This window comes from Centropristis striata, chromosome 20 (assembly GCF_030273125.1).
Source record: "Centropristis striata isolate RG_2023a ecotype Rhode Island chromosome 20, C.striata_1.0, whole genome shotgun sequence".
Classification (NCBI taxonomy): Eukaryota; Metazoa; Chordata; class Actinopteri; order Perciformes; family Serranidae; genus Centropristis; species Centropristis striata.
This window is the reverse complement of record NC_081536.1, coordinates 6,207,609-6,234,366: the sequence shown is the minus strand read 5'-3', so window position 1 is coordinate 6,234,366 and position 26,758 is coordinate 6,207,609. Positions and strand designations below refer to the sequence as shown.

The 26,758-nt window shown below is 39.0% G+C and overlaps 1 protein-coding gene across 2 annotated transcripts in view; it reads left to right on the top strand.

Annotated features, from left to right (window-relative positions):
• The window catches only part of ablim1a (actin binding LIM protein 1a), a 49,791-nt gene that overhangs the window by 14,779 nt on the left and 8,254 nt on the right, over positions 1–26,758 (top strand). The window contains exons 2-17 of one of the 2 annotated variants that reach the window (XM_059359691.1): positions 5,410–5,547; positions 10,981–11,164; positions 12,102–12,211; positions 15,231–15,357; positions 15,485–15,578; positions 18,335–18,422; positions 19,780–19,844; positions 20,212–20,256; positions 21,778–21,855; positions 22,038–22,196; positions 22,437–22,481; positions 23,720–23,755; positions 23,875–24,004; positions 24,538–24,657; positions 25,427–25,531; positions 25,924–25,971. In XM_059359691.1, the coding sequence (XP_059215674.1) occupies positions 5,410–5,547; positions 10,981–11,164; positions 12,102–12,211; positions 15,231–15,357; positions 15,485–15,578; positions 18,335–18,422; positions 19,780–19,844; positions 20,212–20,256; positions 21,778–21,855; positions 22,038–22,196; positions 22,437–22,481; positions 23,720–23,755; positions 23,875–24,004; positions 24,538–24,657; positions 25,427–25,531; positions 25,924–25,971 (1,572 nt within the window). The remainder of the gene's footprint in view (positions 1–5,409; positions 5,548–10,980; positions 11,165–12,101; positions 12,212–15,230; positions 15,358–15,484; positions 15,579–18,334; positions 18,423–19,779; positions 19,845–20,211; positions 20,257–21,777; positions 21,856–22,037; positions 22,197–22,436; positions 22,482–23,719; positions 23,756–23,874; positions 24,005–24,537; positions 24,658–25,426; positions 25,532–25,923; positions 25,972–26,758) is intronic. The other variant, XM_059359692.1, reaches the window with a different exon arrangement.

The following is a 26,758-nucleotide window of genomic DNA, read 5'->3' as shown; positions in this document are numbered from 1 at the left end:
GACAAGTTATAAACAAACAGGTGGACATAAGGTGCATTTCCATTAGGTACTTTTCCCTCTAGTGAGCCGCTATGGGTGTGGCTTGGGAGGGAGGATCCGCTAAACTTCACCGGTTATCGGCTCAGGTTAACGGCTCAGAAAGTTCCTGCCTCTGGTAGGTACTTTCTGAGCTGATTGGATACGGTTGAGGCAGGATATGACGTGAGTAGAACTCGACACAACCACAACACAACAGCGCCATTTTTAGAAGAAATAAGCAGAGCAGACTGAGACGAGAGAATCGAGAACAAGAAGCCAAAGAAGAGAAGACTCCTCCACTTCCATGTTGATGTCTCGACTGTTTGGACTTGCCGCGTTGGTCTGTTGTCAGCGTTGCATCACTGACGTCACAGCCAAAATTGTAGCTGAAAAATCACAAAGTCAAAATCAAAGTGAATTTGAACTCAGTTGGTTAGCTGCTACAAGAGAACCTGTATGGGAACAGAGGCCGAGGGGAACTAACTAGTGGGCGTAGCCAAAACAGTCCGCCGCTTTACAAAAAGTACTCAAAAAGTACTCAGTGGAAACACGCCTATAGTAGAACCAGAGAGTTCACTCAGGAGTTGGTGGAGACCAAACTATAGTTAAAAGGAGACAGGACATTGAACTTTCCCAGTTTTGGGAAGTAATGCATAACATTTGTTCACTATCTTGGAGTTTGATGAAAAGCTGATATCTTTTTGGCTTGGCATGGATTTTGTGCAACACATATTAAGCTGGTGGAGTCCTCCCTCAAGAAAGTCTGAGTATAGAAAACCCAATTTTTTTGCACCAATTTGTGCCTTTTCTGCACAAATTGTTGCCTCTTTTAACCATGAATCGTGTAAGAGCAGATTGCAATCCTTGCTCTTGAGGTTGCATGCTAGCACTATCTTCTTTACCTGAGGCTTTGTTGCGTCTATGAGTCACATTCTAGTAGTATGTTGAAATAAAAAGGTGGAGGGTCTTGAGCTGAGGGGGAGACAGAGTCTCGCAAAGGGGAGAAATGTGACTCCTGGCAAATCTAAAGTTGTCTTATTCACATTATGTTTTCTTAGCCGTGGGCACGCCTTCAGGAATAACCTAGTTTTGTTTCGAGTTGGAGGTGTGTTAACCGCACAGCTGAGGTCAGGACTGTGTGCAGTCACTGAGGCCAAGATAGCTGCTGGAGCTCTCAAAGTAATGGAGCTCCATGCTTTTTAAACCACCATGTGTTCTATTTCTACACCATAAATACAAAAGATGTGATGTGTGGATGTGGAGGATTTGGGATTGTTTAGAAGCACCTTTGACAGAGATGGAGTAACAAATATATAAAGTATTCTAATGCATTATGTCTGCATTGTTAAAACAAATAGCCATGACATCAGTGCCTTTAAGTGATACAGATACTGATAGATTACTTGAATGTATACTTTTTTTCTACTTCATCAGACACGCATCATGTCAATGGCAGCATTCAGTTGCATAAAATGCCATCACAGCATTTATATTATCAGAAGCCTCAGGCGAGTACTATAGCGTTTTGAATGTTTTGGTGGCATCTCTGCACACTGAACTGCCAGCTATTATCAAACACACAGCACTTGACTTCACTGCACCACAGACTATATGGGCTGAGCTGCTGCGGTAGTGTGCCACTCACACATCACAGTAAATTGAAGAATGCTTGTGATCAGCTCAGAGCAAAACCATGCAAATATAACTTTATGTTTATCAGGGTACAAATAGGATGCAATGCAGGCATTATATGACTGGAGAAGTTTTGATACTCTTTGGTACTGGGTTATTTCAGCCGATCACTTATCAAGTATACCTCTTGGTCAACAACTTACTGTTACCTCACATCTGACTTGCACTATTGCACAGCATACTGCACAGCAAACTTTAACGACCATTTAATGACCATTTATACCTGTACCTGCCTCTTTCTTACCAAACTGTATATTTTCATGTATATTTTTTGTATATTTACACATATTGGGGTTTTTTTATTCAATTTTTTTTATTCTATTTCTCTTACTCTAGATTTTCATTGTGCATATGACAATACATTTTGAAATGAATTGAATTAAATTGAATTGCAGTACTGATACCCAGCCATAGTCATGTACAGAAACAACACATATGGGGCAAGAAACACAAGCAGGCTGGTTAGAAATAAATCATCAGGCTAGCCAAACTCAAGATTACAAAACAAACTAGATCATTAAGATTAGTATGAACATTTTTGATGTGCTCTCTTTTGTTTTTTTTTACCATCAAATATCGACTGCTCATATCTGTCTGACCCTGTCTGACTCTGTTGAAGTGATGTCTGTGTTTCCAGAACTTCCTTTAATAGAGTGCAGTGTTATGATGACTGACAGAAATGGCGGCCAAACTAGAAGAAATAGAACCAAGTTGTGACAAACTGGAATTTTCCATAAATTGCTCCAGGATGAAAAGTTTGCATGAGGCTAAAAAAAATGACTTGTTGGATTAGATATTTTTTTTTGCAGAGTTACACAGATGGCCTGTGTTTTTCAATGGAGGTGCAATGTCACACACACACAGAGCTGCTGAGACTCAGTTCACTGTCACAGTAGTCTGGTTCACCCAGAGATGACTCATGGTCCTGCTGAGTGTAATCACATCAGAGACACCAGGGGAGACAGATCCTCCACCCTCCACCCTTTTGTACACACATTCCTTCAAGCTTCTCTCATGTTATCTCGTCTTCTTTCACTGTTTTTCACAACTTCTCTCACTTCCTCTCCAATCCAAATTATGAATAGACTAATGCTCTGTGAATTATATCCTTGAGAAAATTGGCAAAGGACACTTTAGACTGTCCCTAGATGATGGCTGATTCGATTTTTCTGCAATTAAACCACCCCCCGAATTCCCGAAAGCCACTGACACTGTAGAAGTGGGATGCAAGGTAGGCCAAGTCATCAATAATCCAGAGTAATGTCTTTCTTTGGTCGACCATTGATTTGGACATGATGCTATTTCTGTGCCTTTGCTGGTGTCTTATTTTAGCCTTGCAGACTAATGATTCATTCCAGAGGAGAAAGAGCAAAGATCCTTTCATGTGTATCCTCAGTGTGTGTGTGTGCATGTTTGTGTGGGTGTATCTTTGTTTGAAAAAGAGAGAGAAAGAGGAAATGAGAGGATGAGAGAGAGAGCGAGAGGGGCTGTCTTTGCTAGTTAATGCTTCAGAATGTGAAATAATCTGCTGGTTTCAGAACAGCTGATAAGCTGTGTGCAGTGCTGCACTGCAGCAGTATTTACATCCCGTACAGTAGAGCTGGATTAACGTCTGTCTGTGTCAGGGACGCCCAATTTTTCATTGAGGAGGGCCACAGGCTGATGTGTCATGGATCTAAAGATAATACTGGAAATTACTTGTAGAGATAAAGCAAGTTGATAATAGCTTCTCTTTCTTATATAATTACAATGGCTGTCCCAGTACCTCACATTAAGAAAGTGATGTCTAAATCTTTACTCAGATTAAGATCTGTGCATGCTGTGCAGCCAGAGTGGTTTTAAAGTATTGCCTTTAAAGTAGGCAGTTTTAATACCAAGTGTAGTCATGTTGGTGGCACCAGTGGTGTTTTAGAGGTCCGGTTGGATACACTATTTAGACCTAGACTTAGACTTAGACTTCTTTATTGTCATTGCACAAAAAACACAACAGTGAATCTGGCAACGAAATATCGTTGCTTGGCTTCCGCAGTACACAGAACACAGAACTGGTGAGCAGAACCTGTTAATAAATACATACTGTGGACTGTCACAATAAATATATCTATATAAATATATATAAAAACTTGTATAAAAATAAAGGTGTCCAATATATACATGAATTATTGCACCCTCAAAGTTTTCTCACTGGTAACATTGCGAGATAAGGCATTAGTGCTGTATTCATTTGGTGTCAGTATAATGAGAAAAATGAGTACCTGACTGGGAAAATTCCCCTCAGGTTGGAACAGCAACTTCTGATACGCACTTCTTGGCTCACAGGATCTGTTTCCTTTGCTCTTCTTTTGTCTCACATAGACTGGAAACATCTATCACCATGTTGTTTACAGACTCTGAGCATTATAATAGGCTACAACACATCTTCTTTTTAGTGTTCATGTTGTTTCCTCATTATGACCTAAAGCTCATGAAAACATTAGAAGAAAGACTTCACAACTCTATACATACGACCATCCAAAGAGAATGTGAATTGGGGCTGGGCGATATATTGATATTAAAAAATATATTGATATACTTTGAAATGTGATATGGAATTAGGCCATATGGCAAATATCGATACAGCTCTTTTTTTTAATCTTTATGTTTAAATTCTGCCTTATTTTGTCATATTTAGACATATTTAGTTGTTTTGTAATGTTCATTATTCTTTATTCATACACATATATATTTATTTCAGAAAAGAATTGGCCTATTTTATTGTATTTATGTTCACTTATGGTTTCAATAAAACTACTTGTGACATTTCATGTTTGGCTCTGACTTTGACTGAATATTTGCTCTCACTTTGCGATAAAAATATCAGGATATATATATATATATATCATATATTGATATTCAGCCTAAATATATATCGGGATATGACTTTTGGTCCATATCGCCCAGCCCTAATGTGAAGGTCTTGGTGGAGTCTGTGATTTCCAAGTGTTTTTCAAGCTCTTATTCCCGTTTTCCTTTTATCTGTACCCAGGATGTGAAGTAGGCAATATAAGGTCTTTTAAGGAAGGTATTTAACAGCTATTTCATTTACTCATTTGCACCCACTTCATCAGAGTGAGATATCCGATCACAGCGACAGATTGAGCCTGCTCTGTTTTATTGTTATCTGAGTTGAGTGCCATGGTCTGCTTACTGTCAAACATTAAACCTATAAGAAGCCAGATATAGCATGCACAGCAAATTGATTACGGGGAGCATAAACCAGGCACAGACTGCAAATGTCCCGTATTATTTTCCTTTGAGGATGAATGTACAGTAAACTCAATAGCGAAACAGATTTTATCAATACCCTTTTAGAGTGCCATTTACCCAGCCTTGCTCTCTTCAGCATTTTGCCTCTCCATCCTCCACTGATCAAGACAGACTATATTTGGGTTGTGGCTCTCTGGAGAGCCTATCTGGGCTGTGAACCCCAAGTTGTGCTGTCCTGCTCAATGTTGTTCTTTTTTTACCCTGACAGGCTCTCAGCAGTCGGTCTGCATCTCGGGGGTTTGTGTGATGTTGCAGATTCAGATTCACAGCGTGTCCTCAGATAAACACAACTTCAAAAACAAACAAACAGTGTTATAAAAAGTCCACTAAATGACCGTGCTGACTCATCAACATTGCAGGTCAATAGTAATGTCAATGTCTCGTCTCTTGCAGTGGCTCATGCGCAGGACACACGCCACCATCCCACAGAGAAGCCCCTGATTCAGTGCTACAAGTGTGGGGAGCCATGTAAGGGCGAGGTGCTGCGGGTGCAGAACAAGCACTTCCACCTCAAGTGCTTCACCTGTAAAGGTACGGGCATTTTATGTGATTAAATGTGGTTTGAATGGGTTTTACTACTGTTTACGGTACTGCTTGTGATTTGGCTCAGCTTTGCACAGTGTGAAACAACACTAATATTATGATCAAAAGGACCGGTCTTTAGTAAATAAGTTATGTGTTTACAATTTCAAAATGAGCCCTCAGACAGTTTATTTTGTCTGAATTTGATCATAATAATAATGTGGGTGTTGTGTGAAAATTGGCAGCTAAGGTGTGAAGTTTTTAAAATTCAGAGCTAATTTCATACTGTCACAATAGTAGAGATTTGCTTCCCTTCATTCAGTGCATGCTGCCTGATGCTGACTAGAGTTGGGTTTTGCAAAATATGATTCTCCCCTATGATAGTTCACAGGTGGAAGATAATATAAGATGAACTTAATTGATACCACATTGGGGAAATTCACTTTTTAAAGCCTACCTAGGTAGAAAAAATGACAGTGATAAAAAAGAAAAATGAAACGATAATACTGGAAATTATGAAAAAGATAATTAAAAAAACAAGGCAAAAATAAAAATTAAATACAAATAATAACAAAATAAAATGTATTTATAAACTATATACAAGACATAGACAAGCCAAAATAGAAAATAAAATAGCTACATACACTATACAGGATAAAAACAAGACAAAAATACAAATAAAAACGCGCGTCGGGGAGCTGGCCGGTCGCCGGCACTATGGTGGTTTCAGACATTGCAAATGTCTGAACACAAAAAGGGATGTGTTCAGGCATGGACCCTTGTGAATCATAATAAATTTGGGGCGAAAAACACGCATTCTCAAATCACATCAGCCTAAACACATTTTTTCACACACAATCCATTGTGATCCAATGCAACTGGATAAAACAAGTGTCACCAACTATGACACAAGCAACTATTTATGTTATCAGGCCATCATACCCATGATTTCACCCCCCTCATACAACACAAAGGCAGCATTGCACCATATATTTGCATTGCTATTGACGCTAATATTTATACATCACTCATATACCATACATACACCATACTGCTGTAACCAGCTGACTGTAACAACTAGATTTACCTGTTAACATAGTCAACAGGTAACACTCCTTTTTATGTCTAATTATGCTTTCAAACCACACCACAACTACAAAACATGCTGTATTCCCTGTTACACAACGCACGTCATAAAATACTTTGTGTTATATCTAATTTCAACATATATAACTACAAGTCACACTGACATGCGCAGCTTACACTTTACCACACGCTACACTTAATCTTTAACTCTATGAATAAAACATATTAACAACATGTTTCAGGCTTTGCTACTGTTTTATGTAAATAGAAATACATTGTGTTAACTTAAGTTTACTTACACAACATTCATATAAAACACCACCAATCACAGTTATATCTATTTGGTGAAAACCGTAATATACTTTACAAAATAAAATATATAAAATATATTCAGTTCACTGACACACCTTTTTCAAAAAAATTTGAAACTAATGACCATCACGATACATTACTTGTATATTTTAGACCACTAGAATGAATTTCAACCCTTACATGAACATATTTCAGGCGACTTGCCCTTTCCTAAACAGTTAAAAGCTTCACACTTCAGCGTTGTCCATGTTTAAAACGTTAATGAACAGATCTGACAACAATAAAGATAAGTCTCTAAGACAATTAAATCACAAAAACACAACACATTTATGCAACTATGACACAGAAAATTAAAGAAAGCTGACTTCTTGTTGAATTTACAGTATAGCCAAAAGAAGCTTTATTGTATGACTCTGGGAATTACACATACTAAATACATTTCTTCCATGTACGTCAAAATTCAAGAAGAGTTTTTTGTTAAATACATAATGTTTTCACATATTTTATGTTCAGTTCAGTAGGGGGCACTATGACTTTGACTGCATGTTGAGATTGGACAATGTATGGTGAAGTTACAACAACTTCCTGTTTCATGGCATGGATGGTCACCACGGCAACAGCATGCAATAAAAAGACAAAAGCTTCACAATCTAGCATCATGAAGGGGTTAAGTCTCTGCTGACCTGATTTGAAGTGGATCTGTTCAACCGGTACGGAGCAAGACATCACAGTATAAAACATGTCACTTCCTGTTGCCAGCAGGAGGCGCTATGACTATAATTCAAATTAGTCCTGCAGATGTCTTCAGGCTGTGATTTGTATCAAACCTGAGAAGTTTGGAAAAGATTTGAACATGTAAAGTTGGATAGAAGCAGTCCCCAAAGGCCACAACGTCCTTCCATCCTCCTCTAATGAGGGGGATACATGGCGGCATGACTCATCTTCACTCCTCAGACCTACATACTTCAATTAAAGTCCAGACTGCTATGACGGTGCAAATCCTTCTGTGTGCAGCCTTATTATAGATGGATTTCTGGCATTCTGGCATGATTAGGATGTAGCTGCCCACGGGTCGACCGAGCGGTCTCACTCTTCTTGTAGGCTGAACCTGCCCCGCCGAAGCCCTTGTAGTTAATCTGTGACTGGAGCACTGTTATAGTTAGCTTAGTTCACCAAGGGCTCAGAATAACACAAGCAAACGCTGAGATTAGTACCTAATTCTGTCCTTTACAAGTGGATATACATGCCTTTAGAGAGTCTGTGGTACTAAAAGTGTTTGTGCACACGAGTTAGTGGTTGCCAAAGAAGACACGAGGACGGCTTTTATAGCCAAGAGACACACGGTGTTGCTCTAAATTTATCAAAGTTGTAGGACTCGTAATTACGTAATGGTCAGTTGTGGTCGTGTCAGGTTAACATTCATACAATCCCCTTGGAAGAAAAATCCCAAACAGATGCTTTTTGCATGCAATTATCTCTTTTCATCAAATAGACAAAAGCGAAATCTTTCAATTTCCCCAAAATTCACTTTCATTTCAATCTCATAACTTAAGTTTCCAAAGAGGCATTTAATGTAATGGCATGCATCTGTTGATAAACTGATGGATGGACGTCCCAGTCAAAGGCCACTGCTGGTTTTCTCTCAACTCAGATAGCTTACAAGCTAATCTCATCTACCCTGAGCCCTAATGCAATTAAATCTGATTCTCCCCTCACTCGCTCCCATTCATCCCCAGGATTTAGTGTGGTTCATTGCATAAGAATGATTAGGTGCAGGCATCTCAAATATCAAAATATTTTCCCTCTTAGCCGTGGCATTTCCAAAAGGCTATTAAATCCCCAGGCTCACTCTGTGGTGCTGGGATGGTCGACTACATGGCTCATGTAATCATTATGTGGTTGAAATACTGTATATGTGGACACGCCTTACGTCTGAAGTCGGATCAAACCATATGTGGAGTTAACACAACAGAAGTCATGCAGTCATATTTTCTGTGTGACGATAAATGAGTCTTGATAAATGGGGAAAAATTTGATCCTTTAATGTGGCATTAAAAATCTATGGTTATTTGATAATCAGCCACCACACCCGAAAGTTTTCCCCCAAATCCAATATGTGGGTCTCTCTTATTGTCAGAATGTCCAGACTATAGTAACTAACAACTATTGGGCTATTTTGTTCACATACTTATGGTTCCCAGAAGATGAATCCTAATAACTCTGATGATCCTATGACTTTTCTTCTTGTGTTTTTGAGTGAAACTCAAATTTAAGATGGATCGCCATAAATTTGGGTCCAGATATTGTCAGTGTCAGGATAAATAGCACCACTAGATTAGATAAGGTTAGATTCGATTATACTTAATTGATCCCACCACGGCGAAATTCCCTTGTCACAGCAGCAAAAACAGAAGCAAAAGGTTTGAATATAAATTGCAGGGAAAGAAAGTAATAGTTTGAATGAAATAATTAGCTTTCATTAGATTAGATTACCATCATTAGATCTAAAATTTAATTTGTCAGATACTTTTTTATGTTTTGAGACTAAATATAAATGACATTCTCATCAGCCACAGCTGTACTTTAGTTTAGTGCATATACTGTGTAAAAGAAATAGACATAGCCATTGTGACATCACCCATTGGTTTGTGGACTACCATTTTTAAGCCACATATCTGGCGTTTTGACCATCGACACCTTGTTTTTTTTTTGAGTTGGAAGTGACTATATTTGGATGAGAAAGTGGAGCTGGGACGTTAAGTTTCCAGCAAAGGTTTTTAAAAAAAACCCAACTACAACAAAAAACCCTTGCTAATATTTTCTTTATTCATATATCTACTTATGTATCTTATTGTTTATTTTAATTTTACAATTGTTAATAGCTCACTATAAAAATATATGAACTTGCAGGAATGCTGAGTATGAAGTATGAAGAACATGGTATGTAAACAATGCAAATTTCCTTTAAATCCTTCAATTAAGTATTAAAAAAAAGTTTTTAGCAAACGCTATCTAGCTAGCTTGGTTTGCTGCAACGTGCATCCATGAGTCGTCCTAATTTTGGCTAGCAAAGAACAGGTTTAAAACAATGTGTATTGGGAAAAAAATTACAAGATGTTTTTTAAGTGAGCAAAATTCTACAATTAGCTTTATGAACTGAAAATACAAAGTTTAAAGTCAAAAACACAAACACCAAATACATTTCTGTTTAAGTGTACACAGTGAGCAGTGGTAACGACTTGTCAATCACAAAGTAAACCCTGGTTTATTGTCTATTTTACTCTAAACAGGACCATGATTTACAAAATGAACATCATGCTGTATTACAGAAGACGTGAAACTAGATGAGTTTAATTAATTGAGGTGATAAATCAAGTGAGACGTAGGGTAATTTTCTCATAGACTTCTATACAATTGGACTTCTTTTGTCGATATCGTAAATCTTTCCTATGGTCAGCAGTAAACAACATCACACCACACAACATTAAAATATCCTAAGCTCTCGATTGTTCCCTTATTACTATTTCTGCCTCTCGCAAGTCTTTTATGTTTGTGTAGATGACAAGGTTATTTTATCTGAATTGAATTGAAGGAAGCTTGTTGGAGACCGACAGTGTAGTATGGAATATTTAGAGCTAGTTATCTTCAGAAACAGATCAAGGCTACTTCCTGTGTTAGACAATTGTAGAATTGTTGTTGCATTGAACACTCTACATCCACACGGACAATAAAAAGACGTCACTTGATAGCGCTGATTAATCAACACTCAATGCAGAGTTCCTTGAAAGGTAGAAGGCTTGTTTTTATTGTGACTGAGGATTTGACTTTACACTTCACACTGTAACACACACAGCTGTTAAAATGTATTTTTCAGCATCCATTTCATGCATTCAGTGAGCTTCTCTGGATTAAGGCAGTGTTAACAAAGCCAGTGATGCGTGGAGGAGTTTGGTGGCTTGATGGTTGGATGCTTTATGTGTTATACAGCCACTAGATTACTAAATGACCGGACTCACAGAATGCCAATGTGTGTGTCCTGTACAGTGTGCGGCTGTGACCTCGCCCAGGGGGGCTTCTTCATGAAGAATGGAGATTATCTGTGCACGCTGGACTACCAACGCATGCATGGCACCCGTTGCAATGGCTGCGGGGACTTTGTGGAGGGGGAAGTGGTCACCGCTCTGGGCAAGACGTACCACCCTGCCTGCTTCGTCTGCACCATCTGCAAGTAAGACACACCCTCTCTACATGTTACTTTCCTGCATTATTTATAGATTTTCAATACAGTAATTACAGTTGGGAATCACCCCACAAGCCCCACAATACGATTTTATCCCGATACTTGAGTCACGATACGATATTTTTGCGATTTTAAGCATTTTGCAATATGGTGAGTATTGTGATACAATAAAAAATGTTTTATTTTAAATTCTCAGTCTATTCATCTCACTTTAGTCTTTGTATTTCTCCACAATGAGAGTCAAACCCACAGACTGACCAACAAAGTATTCAGTCAAACTGAACCTAACTGATATCAAACATGTATGGATGACAACAACTGCAGCTTTTTCTCTAACTTTCCTCGACTTTAAGCTTCACTGCGCTGAATTTTTTTGTAATGAAACATAAAAAAAGCTTAACTTCGCAGTGTTATTTTTGACAACTTCCAACTGATGCACATTGTGCCTATAGATTCCTTAGATCTTGTAGTTTCACATGATGTTAGTATCTCTAGTATATTTCTAAAAGTGAGCCCACTACAGCCTCAGAAAAATAAAATAAAAACGGTGAAAATACTGAGTCGGAATGTTAAATATCATGAATCGATATAATAATATTGCCACGCAAAATATCGCCATACTATGCTGTATCGATTCTTCCCCCCACCTCTAACAGTAATATTGACATTCTGCTCAGGATAATGTGAAGTGGCAGACAGACAGAGATGGCAGGAATTCCAGCAGACAGTGGACAGTACAATGCTGTGTGTCATTTGACTTAATGTCCTCTCCAGGCGCAGAGTGTTGACACATTCACATCCTCAGGTCCTGTCATCTTGAGCCCCATCAGACAGCCTGAAAGCCACAGCTAATAAACGCTTACACTTACCTTGGAGCCAGAGCTCATGTCTTGCTGACCGATTGTTCATGTCACTCCTTCTCCAGACGACCGTTCCCTGCCGGGGACAGGGTGACCTTCAACGGGAAGGACTGCCTTTGTCAATACTGTGTCGAGCCAATGTCTCCGGGACCAAAGGACATCCTGGGCTCAAGCAGTAAGTCGCCATTGTCTCAAAAAACCTTCACGTTTAATGCACAGGAAGCTTTTACATGTTGCTATTTTGACTAACATACAGAGCAGGGAAGTTCACTGTAGGTTTCATAGTAAAAATGGATTAGTTGAAGGAAATAAAAAGTTTAAGAAAAACAAAAAGCCTGAAAAATTGAGCTTTCAGGTATGAGGTGTTAATTGAGGTGTTAAGAATAATTTTCAGTCATCTTGCCAACACATTATTAGCATGAATTCCATTGAATATTATCCAAAATGACTGTAAAACTGCAAAAAATATGCAATTGTGAACACTAACAATTTTACAAGCAGCAGCCTGTTGGAGGGTCAGTTGTTACAAACTCACTTTGTGCAGCTTAATATTTTCCAAACCAATAAAACTTGACTTTGAATCCTAGTAGAGATCCAGAAGTGTTTGAACTAGAAATATGTTGATTTCTGGGGAAAATGAAATGATGTAATGGGTGTGAAAAGTTCACTCAGTATTTACTTTTCCAACCTAAAATCTACTTAAAGGAATAGTTTGACATATGTTCTTTCTGAGAGTTAGTTGAAAAGATTGATAGCACTTGTGTCTTTATGGTAAATAGGCAGCTCAAGCCACCACTGGTTAGCTTAGCTTAGCTTAGCATAGCATAGCATACAGTTTCTCATTTTAATAAAATGCAACCTCTGGGCTCAAAACTGAAGCCAATGCAGCAGACATAAATCTGCATTCTTTCCACTGGTTCCAAAAAAAGTATCTGATCGTATAGAGGTCTTTGTGAAAATAAGCTTATTTCCCGACAATTTCGTTTTTGGTTTCAAACAGTAGTCTTCTTTAACACAGTATGATGTTCATTTGGAAAATCCTGGTCCCATTTTTGGTGCATTTACGTATTTTCCATCTTTGAACTTTCATTCTTTCAGTGTGTTTTCAGTTGGATACTGTATATGGTCACTACTGGCTGCAAAAAAACCCAAGATGGTAAGGCCTAAAACTGATGTAGCAACCATGAAACTCAAGGCTTCAGTGACGTCGCAGTGGCTAGAGTCTACGGTTATTAAATTTTGGTTTGAGTACAGATTAAATAAATGATAAATTCTGTTTATGAGGTGCTGCTAGATGGTATGATGCAGGCAGAGCGAGGCTAGCTCTTTTCCCCTCTTTTCTGTAGCCCCTATGCTAAGCTAAGTGACTGCTGGCTGTATCTTCATATTGAACATAAAGTGGTATCACTGTTCTTCTCTAACTCTCAGCTGGAGGGCTAATAAGTATTCCTCTAAGATGAAATAATGACCAGCTATTGCTACTCAGTAATACAGTTCCAAAATGAAATTTAAGGGAAAAAAAGGAGCTCTGCTGTAGCTCAGTTATGCCTGAAGACTGAATTATGTTGGGGTATCATTCATTCTCTTCTCTCAATGTAAACGCAGCCTTGTGTTGGACCAGCCATGTTCCTTTATGAATAACACCAAGACAGGCCTTGCTAAATAATGCATGGCCATGCATTTCCTTTCCTCTGGAACAGGGACTGTGTCGCCCTCAAACCCCTCCTCTCCCAACTCTTCTCATCCTTTCTCTTTCTCTTTCCTCTCTTCTCTTCCTGTTCTTCCTCTCTTGCTTTCTCTCACCCCCACTGGTCTCTCTGTTGGCGTTTGAAGAGCTTTTAGACAAGGTCACCTATAAATAAGGCATGCTGATTCTCCTCACGTCATCATCGCAACCTCGTTATGCCTTACGTAGTTATCGTCCCCTGTGGTTGCAGTGGGCTCTGTGTTGCTTTCATCCTCTATTCATTAAAGAAGAGATGACAGGAAGATTGTTCGTTTAGAAACCAACCTCTTGCACTTTCAGAGCCTCGGGATCCCACTTGGATATAGATGGAGCTTTTAGAGGCACGGTAAGAGACATACAGATGATAGAAAGAGGCAGCTGTCAAAACATTGCTGGTTACACTCTGTCACCATCTAGTGTCTTGGGTCAGAACTGACAAGATGTCTCATTCTTTGCATGCTATAATTTGCACTTGTTAACATTGCGGGCCTAATAAAGGCTGTGTTTTTAAATGAAACAAACCTTCAAGCGAGCATTAATTCACCCCAAAGATATGAATGGATGGCTGGGCAGGCCTAGGGGCTCAAAGTGTCAGAGGGCCCCTGGGACAAAGAAATGCAAAACGACCACAAAGAGACACAAAACAACTTTAAAGAGACATCATATGACCTTAACAGATGCAAAATGACTACAGAGACACACAAAACAATCAAAAAAGACACACAATCATAACAAATATACATACAATAGGACTAGAAAGAGACACAAAACAACCAAAAAAAGACAAAAAATAACCACAAGTACAAACAATATGACTACAAAGAGACATAAAACAACCAAAAAAGACCAAAAATAACAACAAGTACAAACAATATGACTACAAAGAGACACAAAACAACCAAAAAAGACCAAAAATAACCACAAGTACAAACAATATAACTACAAAGAGACATAAAACAACCAAAAAAGACCAAAAATAACCACAAGTACAAACAATATGACTACAAAGAGACATAAAACAACCAAAAAAAGACAAAAAATAACCACAAGTACAAACAATATAACTTCAAAGAGACATAAAACAACCAAAAAATACCAAAAATAACAACAAGTACAAACAATATGACTACAAAGAGACACAAAACAACCAAAAAAGACCAAAAATAACCACAAGTACAAACAATATGACAACGAAGAGGCACAAAGAAATTAAAAAAAGACACCAAATGATAAAAAAGGGGCAGAGCAAATACCATAAACAGACAAAAAATGACCACAAGAGACACAAAGAGACACAAAAAGAAACAAAAAAGGAGCCAAAAACCACCACAAAGTCTTGATCCATTGTAGGAGAAGTGGTGACAGATACAGTGTTTTCTTGCTCTGCTATTGTATTTTGTAGTTCTTGTTGTAAAAACACTTCATCTTTTAGTGTTTTTAAGCCACACTACTTTTGCTTTTATCGCAGATTGTGCAGGATGTGGTCGAGACATTAAGAATGGACAGGCTCTCCTAGCGTTGGACAAGCAGTGGCATCTGGGCTGCTTTAAGTGTAAGGCCTGCAGCAAAGTGCTGACCGGGGAGTACATCAGCAAGTAAGCAGCTCATACACACTGTAATTACAGGCCTCTTGGTCAAATTCATGCCCGCATAGGGTTCACACACAGTTTTGACATTTCACTGTCAAGTCCCTGCTGTTTAGATTGGTCTGTCTCCTATCAGGGATGGCGCCCCCTACTGTGAGAAGGACTACCAGTCCCATTTTGGAGTTCAATGTGAGGCGTGTCATCAGTTCATCACAGGGAAGGTGCTAGAGGTAAGAAACACACACACACGTCACATTCAGATGCCTCTCTTTGCAGCTTGATGTGGATTTTACATTATGATTTTGTAAAGAGACTCTAAACACTGAACCTGGATTTTGTATGAATCCTGCCTCAGGTATGTTTGAAATAATTCTAAGGAAACAAATACTGTCGCTTTAATTTGAGACTTTAGGTTTTTTTTAAAGACTACAACAGCAGTCAAATTTGTAAACTTAATGTTTAAAATTAATGTCTACATTTTGTGGATTTACAGAAATAAGTCTGTCTTAAACACAGTCTGACAGTTGGTTGTCACTAGTAAAGTCAACTTCAGCATACAGACATAGGATGTTGCGTCTGAGTGGAATTGTGAAATGTAGTTTGATAATCTCCGGTGTAATCTCTTCACCACTGAGCCAAATAGACTCTTGACATGACTGTATTCAACTAAAAGATTAATTCTTAGCAGATTTTTTTTTTAGGTCTTTTCCAACTCCTGCCTGAATACACATGCTTGCACACGGCCATACACGCTTGCTTTGCCACAAATTATATAAATATTACATAAAACACCTAATGTGATCCGACATTTACGGCATGATCAGTATTCATTAATACTGTATGTCATGCCACTGTTATGAAACCCTTATTTAAACATTATGAATGTCTGAGCCGAGTTTATGTAAAGCACTACCAACACCTCTGTGCTGGATGCTCTCTGTGTTCTCTCTTGAACAAGTGCTAGCCTGTCTGTTCTGCAGACAGTGATCCAATCAGACACTGAGTTATGTGTCATTTAATGGTATGAAAATGTCACTGCGAGCCAGCCAGCCGGGCTTACAGTAATCCAGCGCTAAGGCAGGCCTTTATGACAATAGGAAAAGGCCTCGGCATCTCACCCATGAGCTGCTGCCAATGGATCAGCGCGGCCAAAGCCATAGCAGTCTGTCTGATAGTCTAATCACTGACCCAAGACCCAGGTCAAATACCGTGCACCCATTGGTGGATTTGCATACTGTCTGCACCTCTGGGAGTGCAATGGTAATGGCTTATTAATGCACGGGTAATTAATGCAGCTATTAAAAGCTGAAAGAAATAGAGGGAGTATCTAATGACATCCTACCTATATAACAGAAGTACCTTTATTATCCCTGAGTGAGATCTTTTGTTTCACAGTGTGCATGAGGAGAGTATTGGGTAGGAGGTGCTGTGAAGTGCTTGCTATAGCTGCTTTGTAAGATGTAAAAATGCAAATATTAGTCAGTGGCTCCATATCTCTAAGTGCCCACTTTCCTGCTGAAATGTTACTGAGGGTTGTTGTACAGCAGGCGAAATTTCATTTGGGTATTTTATCACCCCCTGGTCAAAGTCCCATAGGCTTTATAATGGTGCTCTCTGCATGCAAAGTGCCACATCAACGTAGATGGAAATTCAAGCGCTTTAGCTGTTGGATCATTTTATTAAATTGTATTACACAGGTTATCGTAAAGAGGACACTCAGATAAAGAAGGCAGGTTGACTGTGTCAAACAGGCAGATGTTACAGTGGGCATATTCAATAATAACTAACCGATCTTAACAGTTTTTCTAGAAAACATGAAATTATTTCACATTGCCACTGTAGATTTTATAAAAGAGGTGGACGAGTTTGCCAGTTTGACTTTGCCATCTTGATCTTTTGGAACCAGCACATGCACAGGCAGATATGGCTGCCGAAAGGACACTGTGTTATTGTTTGTTATCAGCTAATGCAAGCGTGAGGTAGCTAGTTTGGTTAGCAAAGTGTATCCATAGTTCAAAATGAACAGCCAACTCCTTAGACAGTCTAGTACAACTTATTGTTGAACAAGATACACTCCTGAACAAAATCTTAAGACAGGGATAAATTTCCAAGTATTCGCATTTTGCATTGGTAAAACATATCCAGGTTGTAAGTAAAGGTTTGAGATGCAAAAAGAAAATAAACAGGAGCAAGAGATAAAAGAATAGATTAGGCAATTTATTGAAAACTGCATTTAAACTCAAACAGGCTGTTCATAAGTACCCATGAACTGAAAAAACACACCAGCATAATCTTCTCTGTGATCTATCTTACCAAAACAATGTATAAAAATGTCTATCATATATATTTTCTATATTATGCTTATTGTTCATTCTAATCATTGCACTTGAGAGCAAATCTGGAGCAAGCTTTAGAAAAATACTTGCCAGGTCGCCCAGACCTAAATGGGACCATAATTTGCAAAATTCTGTATTTAAGAAGACATGAAACTAGCAACTGAGACCATAATATCATAAGGGAAATGATTGCTGAGGTAATTAATCAATTGAGAAGTAGGGTATTTTTTCATAGACTTTTATGAATTTGAGTCGCCCCCTGCTGGTTATTAGGTAGAATTTAAGTGCTTGTCACTTCTGTATTGGATTCACTTTTCAGACCAGGAAGTTGCCGCTTGATTCCTCCCTGAACTGCTGAGAAACACTTAATTTACAATAAACCTGCAGACCATTTTCAGGGGAACATACTGCCCACTTTAACGATTCCATCAACAGTTGTTTTGGATGGAAGAAAGAGCAGTTACACAGAAATTGTCCTTTGCACTAACAGGGTTTTGGTGTTAGAGGAAAGAAGTGTAGCTGAGAGCAGGTGTAGCACTGGTTTTATTTCCTGGAAGTCACAGTTTCGCTTCATTCACTTTCCTGCAGGCTTCATTGATCTTCATGTTCCTGTGATGTCAAGTCTGTTTTGTGCGCTCTGTGTTTTCCAGGCAGGCGATAAGCACTACCACCCCAGCTGTGCGAGATGCAGCAGGTGCAATCAGATGTTCACAGAAGGAGAAGAGATGTATCTGCAAGGTGAGCCGACACACCTGCACTGTCACTTTGTGGTTGTTGTTTAACAGAAACAGAAGAACTGCATGCTCCTCTGTAGGGTACGGCTTAAGTATGAAACTCGTTGGTATGGGGATTAAATGGCATGTTTTACTAGTATTAATACAACAAGCCATTCAGGTCATTCAGGACTAACACAGATTGGTGACAAATAGGAAACTATTATAATTTGTTGTGTGATATGTGTGCTTATGTGGTGTGTTGCTGGCACTGTGCACTGTGCTTTTATTTACATGCTGCAGCAGAAACTAATTCCATTGACTCTGGCTACATGGCAATTAAAGTGAAGTGAAGTGAAGTGAAGTGAAGGGAAAAGCCAAGTGTCTTAGTAATGTGTCGGGCCACCACAATCAGACAGAACAGCTTTAATGCTGCTTCTATAAGTCTCTGAAACTGCTAAAGAGATAAACATGATTTTAAAAGATACAGAGCGCTGTCTGACGTCACTCCAAAATCTATAATTGGGATCTTGAATGTGAAGGTCATAGCTTATTTTTCACATCATTGTCATACTCGGTTGGTTTTTCCTTTACATTTTTAAATAAATTTCTGCAGCACTCAGTGTGTTGGAGAAAGCAGTAATTCAGTCACAGACTTTAATCAGGCATCATAATATAAGCAACAATATAAGCCTTTACACAAGAGGAACAGGCTGCAACAACCAGGCAAAATTGAGTCAAATTACAAACACCTGAGACCATTACACCTGCACTAAAAAGCAGTTACAAAATCAATAAATTGAGACAAACTATAACAACAAGAAAAACATAAATGAAAACTACTGATTTAATGCTTTTTGTGGCCTTAGTTTAAACATTATGGTTGATATTGTTAATTTATGTATTTATTTAACCTTTATTTTCCCAGGAAGTCCCATTATATTGTAAAAAAAAAAAAATCTCTGCAAGAGAGACCTGGCCATGGTAGCAGCTGTTACAAAATCCCAACATGATATACAGAAATTCACCTCTCTAGAAAAACAACCATGTGCTAAATGAAGGTTTATGACTGAGTTTTCACATATTTAATACACCTGGTGCTGACACTTTGCAGGAATTTAAATCATCTGTTGCATAATTACATTTTTCCTATGTACGGGTACCAGGTGTGTTCTAGACAGCCTTTAATTAAGCCAATTAATAACCCATGTAATAACCCATTTGCCACCCATCTGTTTGTATATGCAGAATATGGATATTAATGATTATATTTGGAACACATTTAGTCATATATGCAAATATAGTAAATATTTCAATAATTTGAATATACTTTATTTCTATATATTGCTCTAAATGTATTTTCTCCCCGTCCTCCTCCTCAGGATCAACAGTGTGGCACCCCGGCTGCAAGAACACCACCAGAACAGAGGAGAGACACAGGGAGCGGGTAGGAATTTGGACATCACTGACTCCATTGTCCATGTCTTGACTAGAAGCACCTTCCTGTTCATGTCTCATGACAATGTTTTCCTGGGAAAGTTAGAAATTCGGAATATGTAGCCATGAGGGATTCTGCATGGGCTGCTCCCGCTCCCTCGATGAACTGTTAACCCTACTGTGGTTTACATAATTTGTCTATTGAGGCGGTGTGTGTGTATGTATGTGTATGTGTGTGTGTCTTTGCTCGTGCGTGTATAAATATTTGTCCATGTGCATATTTACATGTCGACATGATGTATGTGTGAACTGTGAGTCGGGCTGGAGAGCGACCCCTGTGTGATGTCCTGTGAACCCCCCTCTCCCTTCCTCCACAGCTATTGCCTCCGTCCCTCTTATTCCTCCAAAAAACACAAAGGCAGGTACTGTATTCGCTATTGGCTATGAGATGGCATCATCCTGTGTTCCACCATGTACATAGGACACTGTACTGCACTGTATGCTGCCATCTGCTGGAGACAGCTTGCAGTGCCCTCTCTGTGTGTCATATGGAGCCATTCAGTCTTGTCCTTTAACACCTTATTCTACGCTCATATCAAAGGTGCATGAGTCAAAGATATGCACACATTTGGAGGAGCAGACACAAAATCACATATGACTAATTTGTCTTTTCCAAATCCCAATTTACCTATTAGATCAAAGCTAATTTAAAGTGGAATAGACAACTTTTTTTTAACTTTTACCACCTAGTATTTCCAAGTTGTATTATTATTGGTGCCACAGTTTTTCTTAGAGCCTAACAACCAAGAAGTGGCATAGTGGTGAAACCATGGTATTACAATTTATGGGTCTGTTACGTGATGCCATTGGGCCCAAAATACTTTTTTCCCCTCCATAAACTTACATTGAAAAAGAGACGAATAAGCTAATATTTTTGTTTTTAGGTAGATCAACTTCCAAGTATGCCCTTTAAGTTGTACATTTTACTAATAATTGCATCTACAGTTATTTTCCTCCTCCATTTTTGTGAATCAGCCTGAGACCGAGCAGCTGGAAGGCGGGGCTTAAGGAAATGCTAGTGTGCTTTCTCTATGGGCCTCATAGGTGTGAAAGATCTAGGCCATTTTATACACAGATCTTGAACATTTTTGTCTTTATGTGCCACTGAGCAACTTTCATAGGAATGAACAGGCTCTCCCCCTTCTCCTCCTCTTTGTATGCTTTGCCTTCTCCATTAACAGGGCTTTTTTTCCAATGCCGAGCAGAGTTTCCACCATTTGTTTCACCATCCGCCATTTGTGCTAACTGGGGATTGCTACTGATAGCTACTGGCAAAAACAAAAGCGCTATCATCTCCCTGTTTTGTTTGCCCAATGGCTGACACTCTCTTCTGATCTCTAAATCGAGCATTCATTTTCGTATCCGGTGGCAGACAGAATTGCACAGTGAATGCGAGGCTTATGGGGAACGAGTCTAAACACAGATGGTGTGATTATCCTGCAGCAATTACACTGTGCAATCAACATTCACTTCATAAAGATAAATTAAAACAAAAAGCTTGTCTATTGCCACTTTAATAATGCTACACTAAGACCTGCTCCTGCCATCCAAACTGTTCATTTCCCATAAACAGGCATGAGGTTTTTAAGAACATAAAATCACAGCACTAAAAAACTCATTCACTTTGCAAATTTGCAAATGAATGACCTAATCATGAAATGACATGTTAGTATCTCAAAAGTACCTCATGTTATTAATCAAACATAAATACAGGACTTGCAATTCCCTCTCATCGCTCATATAGTATAAGGCCCAAATGTTGGAGTGTTTTGGGTAATAATCACGGTGATGTGTCGATGGCAGGGGGCTGTGGATCATGGGAGACTGACTGTCTGATGGACTTTGTTGTGACTAACAGCCACTTGTGTGTTTTCTTCCCACAGCCTACGAGGTCATCGTCCGAGAGTATTTGTTCCAGACCTGGTTCAAGCATACCTGGCTCACCGGGCCATACGATCTATGTAAGAAACATATAGAGTTATATGTCTAAATATCCACTTCTGTATTACTAGTCTGTATTACCCTTTTTTTATATCAGCTTTTTTTGACAGTTACGCCTTGTTCAGTAATATCATTTTCTACAGTAGTAATCTCCCTTTACCCTTGTGTGTGTATGCATGTTTGTCTTTATTTGTCTCCCTAGGCAAAAGTAGACAATGAGATCCTTGATTACCGAGACCTAGCTGCCATTCCAAAAGTCAAAGCCATTTATGACATTGAGCGCCCTGATCTTATTACGTATGAACCTTTGTACACCACCTCCCTGGATGAGAGAGAGGAGAGAGGAGAGAGTGTGGGAGAGGTAAACACACAGACAGTATGCATCTTTTCCTGCATGCATGCCATCTTTATGCACATTCATAAAGTGCACATAAAGATAAATATTCCTCAAATGATCCTCTGTTTTGTTGTTGGCCTTCTCAAGTAAGACTTTCCTCAAGAAAAAAAGAGATAAAAAGGATTAATGAATACAATGAAGTATTTTTCTCACGCTGTAATAAAAAGCTTTTATGCAGCACTGAATCTTCCGTGTTCCTCACAGCTCCACACTGCCAGGAGGGAACGCTCCCCGTTGCCCGATGACAAGGTAAGATATGTCACTGCGTGCTGATGATGATTAATGATCCTAAATGTAAAAAGATAGAACAGAGGTTTGCATCACATTAAATGGAGACCATGTACGTTTTAGGTGCACCACTTGCAAAAAAGGTAGAAGATCAGCAAATAGTGATGTTTTTTTAAGCCTGTTAACACCCAGGTGTGCCACACGTCATGATACTGGGGTATTTATGTCTGGCTATCTGGGCTCTTTTCCCTCTCCAGAGAAGTCTAACATTAGCTAGATAAACTGTTTTGTTTTCAAAGAAGACTTAAAAGAACATCACGCAGAATTTTTTTTTTTTTGTGGTTTAGTGCCCCCACAGAGTGCAATTCAGTTCTCCACTGCTGTCGACATATGGACAACTGGACATGTGCATCTGTTGTGATTACATTACTTTATGACCAAATACAAATCTAGTCAACAACTTTGATAACACAGCCAAACATCAAGCAAGTGCACCACCACAATACATAGCACGCCAGCTAATATTTCCTTTGTCCAACAGTAAAAAGGCCAGATTGACAACCTCCTCCTTCCAGTGGTCCAAAGCTCTCATGCTAATGGTGTAAATACCAACACTCCTCTGGTACTCTGGGCTCCCTGTTCTGGCTAATTGAACCAAAGTCTTTTCCAATGAAAGTAACTAGTACTAGCTCCAAAAGTTGCTAAAAGTAGCCAGGTACACTAAAGCAGCAAGCATGGAAATTATTTACAACAATATATTTCTTAGTTTTTCTCTAATGGTCCAAATAAGATTTTTTAAAAGAGAGTCTCTCTCTCTCTCTCTCTCTCTCTCTCTCTCTCTCTCTCTCTCTCTCTCTCTCTCTCTCTCTCTCTAGTCACTAACAGGGTCTTAAAAGTCACTTACTCTAGTGAGAAAGTCATCAAGTTGACAAAAGTGATCTAAGCTAGCTAACAGCCACTACAGTTAGCAGCAGTTAGCAGTTAGCAAGTAAATATTTCTGTCCTTTGCCAAGGGTCGGTGCAGAGCAGTCGGAGGATGTTGTAGGGAATACCAGAGAACGTCTTCTCCATAAATTATGATTCACCAATATCTATGACATAGTTGGTGGTGTGTTAGTGGTGTAAAGCCACTTATTGCAGCAGCTTGTTGTAGTGGTGGTAAGGTTATATTGTAAGAACAGGTATTTGGTGGGTATACTGGTTGCATTATGTCAATTTAACAACCAAGTTTTAATTCAGACTTGTTGTATTCTCCGTAGTCCTCAAGAAACCTGTCGCCAACCCCATCTGGTGAGGTGAGCATATCATTTTTTTCACTATCCCCTGCATATAATGTCTCAGTAATCCCAGCAAGTGTGTAGTAACCTGTGTGTGTGTGTGTGTGTGTGTGTGTGTGTGTGTGTGTGTGTTATAGGGCTCTTATGACAGGAGAGAACGCATCCTTCAAAGGTCCACCAGTCAGGGCTCCATAGGGTCGCCAGTTTATAACCGCCATGGTTACACCCCCACCTTGTCACGGTCACCACAACATTTTCACAGGCCAGGTGAGTATGTGTATGTGTGTGTGGGCATGTGTGTACTGGTATACTGTTTGTGACAAAATCAGTGATTTCAGGGTTTTCATAAGGTGGATCAATGACATCTTTAGTGGGCAGGTAGATGACTGTTAGATAAGTTTACTGCTCTTTCACCTTCAGGTTCTCACTTCCCTACTTCTGATCTGTTTTACACTTTAAAGGGAAAATTCACCAAAATTGACTTTGCGTTATTAATTTTTACTTTGACATGATGGGTATTCCATCCTTTTGCAGGACAACAACCTTAAAGTCAATTTTGCGCCTTTAACGACACAATTCCTCCTGAGTTTGCTATTCTTTCCTTTAAAAACTTTGATTTTAAAGTGTAATTCCTCTTACTTTGGGTGTCTTTTATTTCCTCTTTTCTACATTTGATTCCTGTATATCTTTCTTTTCTTTTGACCCTCACCTTGTCACCTTGTATCTCCTCCCCACACCGCCCACCTCTGCTGCCTGGTCCTGGGGTTTTGTCCCCTGTCCCACACCCTCCCACCCTGCAGAGGCTCTGACAGGCATGCAGAAGCTCTGCTCCTCCTTGTGCAGTAACAGTGTGGGCTCCAGAAATAGTGACTCCCGCCCCACCTCCCCTTTCAGACACCACTTTCTCCCCCATAGCCAAGGTAAGGGCCCCACTCCTCTTTGCTGCCCCCCCAAGGCAACACATCATCTCCATCCTCCCCTGGAACGCCACCTCCTGTCAATGTCATTCTGGATCCATCACCAATTCTCATTAGATAATATCTGCCATCCTGAACGGTCAAACTCATGTCTTGGTCAAACCCATGCAGCCAGAGCACTGATTTTTCACTAACCAGCATGCATTTCTTCTTCGCCTTTGATAATAACTAACAGCCTCTGCCAAAGTAGTTGACAGGCTCTTTGTGTTTGTGTTTTTGCAGCTTTGCATGCATTTTAGAGATACTAGTAATCCAAATCCAATATCCCAAAAATTCCCTGAATGTTGGATGATGGCTGACTTTTTTTGCCTTGTCAAAATGAGTCTCCAGACTCCAGTAAACTGTAAGACTGAGATAAAAAAGAAAGGTTTTATAATATAAGTTTGCCAGAGCATGCTGGGAGGTATTAACTTCTTAACTCTGAACTCTTATTGAACCATAAATTCATAATGACATGATAGTTCATGACTCATAAAACACTTCCGAATGTTGCTATTTTAAAGTCTGCTAGTTTAAGCCGCTTTTGTACCTTCATCATGCACATAACATAACAGCTCCATTAACTGCATTTATCAAAAGCAACCAGAAAGTCTCTCATTCGCTCAAAGTGGCTTCAACTGGTCCCATTGGTCCCTGTGTGTTGCACCGTTCAGACTGTGGTTCCCCGTTAGAATCCCTGCTTACGTTCTGTTCTTGGTTCTTCTCACTGGAGGCACTGACCCGCCGAGTGGCCGGAGCTCCCCCCTCCCGCTCAGGCCCGACAGCCGGCCGGTCACCCCACCTCTCTCTCTGACCCCTAAACATTTCCACCTCCCAGGTAGGAGCTGGAGCGCACCCTGTCACTGCTCGCCCCTTCTTTCTATCTATCTATCTATCTATCTATCTATCTATCTATCTATCTATCTATCTATCTATCTATCTATCTATCTATCTATCTATCTATCTATCTATCTATCTATCTATCTATCTATCTATCTATCTATCTATCTATCTATCTATCACATTATACTCCATTTGGGATCAGCTTTTGCTTTTTCCCCTTCTTTTTCAAATATACAGATGTATCACAGAAAAAGGGCGAAATTCAATGTAATCCGTATGCATCATTGCTTGGTGTTGGGATGTTCACAATAGACTTTTTTAATTTGTATAACAGAGGCTCTGTATACTCCGTAAATGTCTTTTCTGTCTGTATTTAAATGTTTTCAGATCAGGGGAGCAACATCTACAGAAAACCACCCATCTACAAACAACACGGTACCCTTCCTTCTCTAGTATAGCCTGTTACTGTATGAAGAGAAGAGAAAATGTCTGAGTACAATTTCTAGTAATTCTCAGTCAGTGATTCTGTCAGTGTTTCCCAACATGAGGTATTGTACTCCAGAGAGTGTTGTTGCAAGGGGCTAAGTAGATTAAAAGATACATAAGTCAGCTGTGACAACTGAACACAACATGTTACAAAAACTGTTTGAAAATGATTAAGCAAGCAAGCAGATAGCTGAACGCAATAAATACATATATAAATAGTAGAAATAAATAGCTAAAAGTAAAGACGAATGATTTGCTAAAAGTAAATGATAAATGATTGAAATAGTTAAAAGTAGCATTAATGTATACATGGGTGAAGTAGTTTACTAAAAGCAGTAGCTAAAACCCCCACTATAAACCATACTTCAGTGTAACTAAAGGCATTGAATATATGGTTGTTAGCTTTAAGTAACCTTAATAAATATATGGTTGAAACAGATAGTAAAAAGTAGCCTAACAACAGTTGAAATAGTTAGCTAAAAGTAATGGATAAACACTAAAAATAGTTAGCTAAAAGTAGCATTAAACTACTAAAATAATTAGCAAAAATAATGGATAAACGGTTGCAATAGTTAGCTAAAAATAAATGGATAAACGGTTGTATGACAGAAGTAACGTTAATGATAAACAGTTAAAATAATTAGCTAAAAGTAGCATTAAACGGTTGAAATAGTTGGCTAAAAGTATTGGAAAAATGATAGAAATAGTAAGCTAAAAGTAACGTGAAACGGTACTT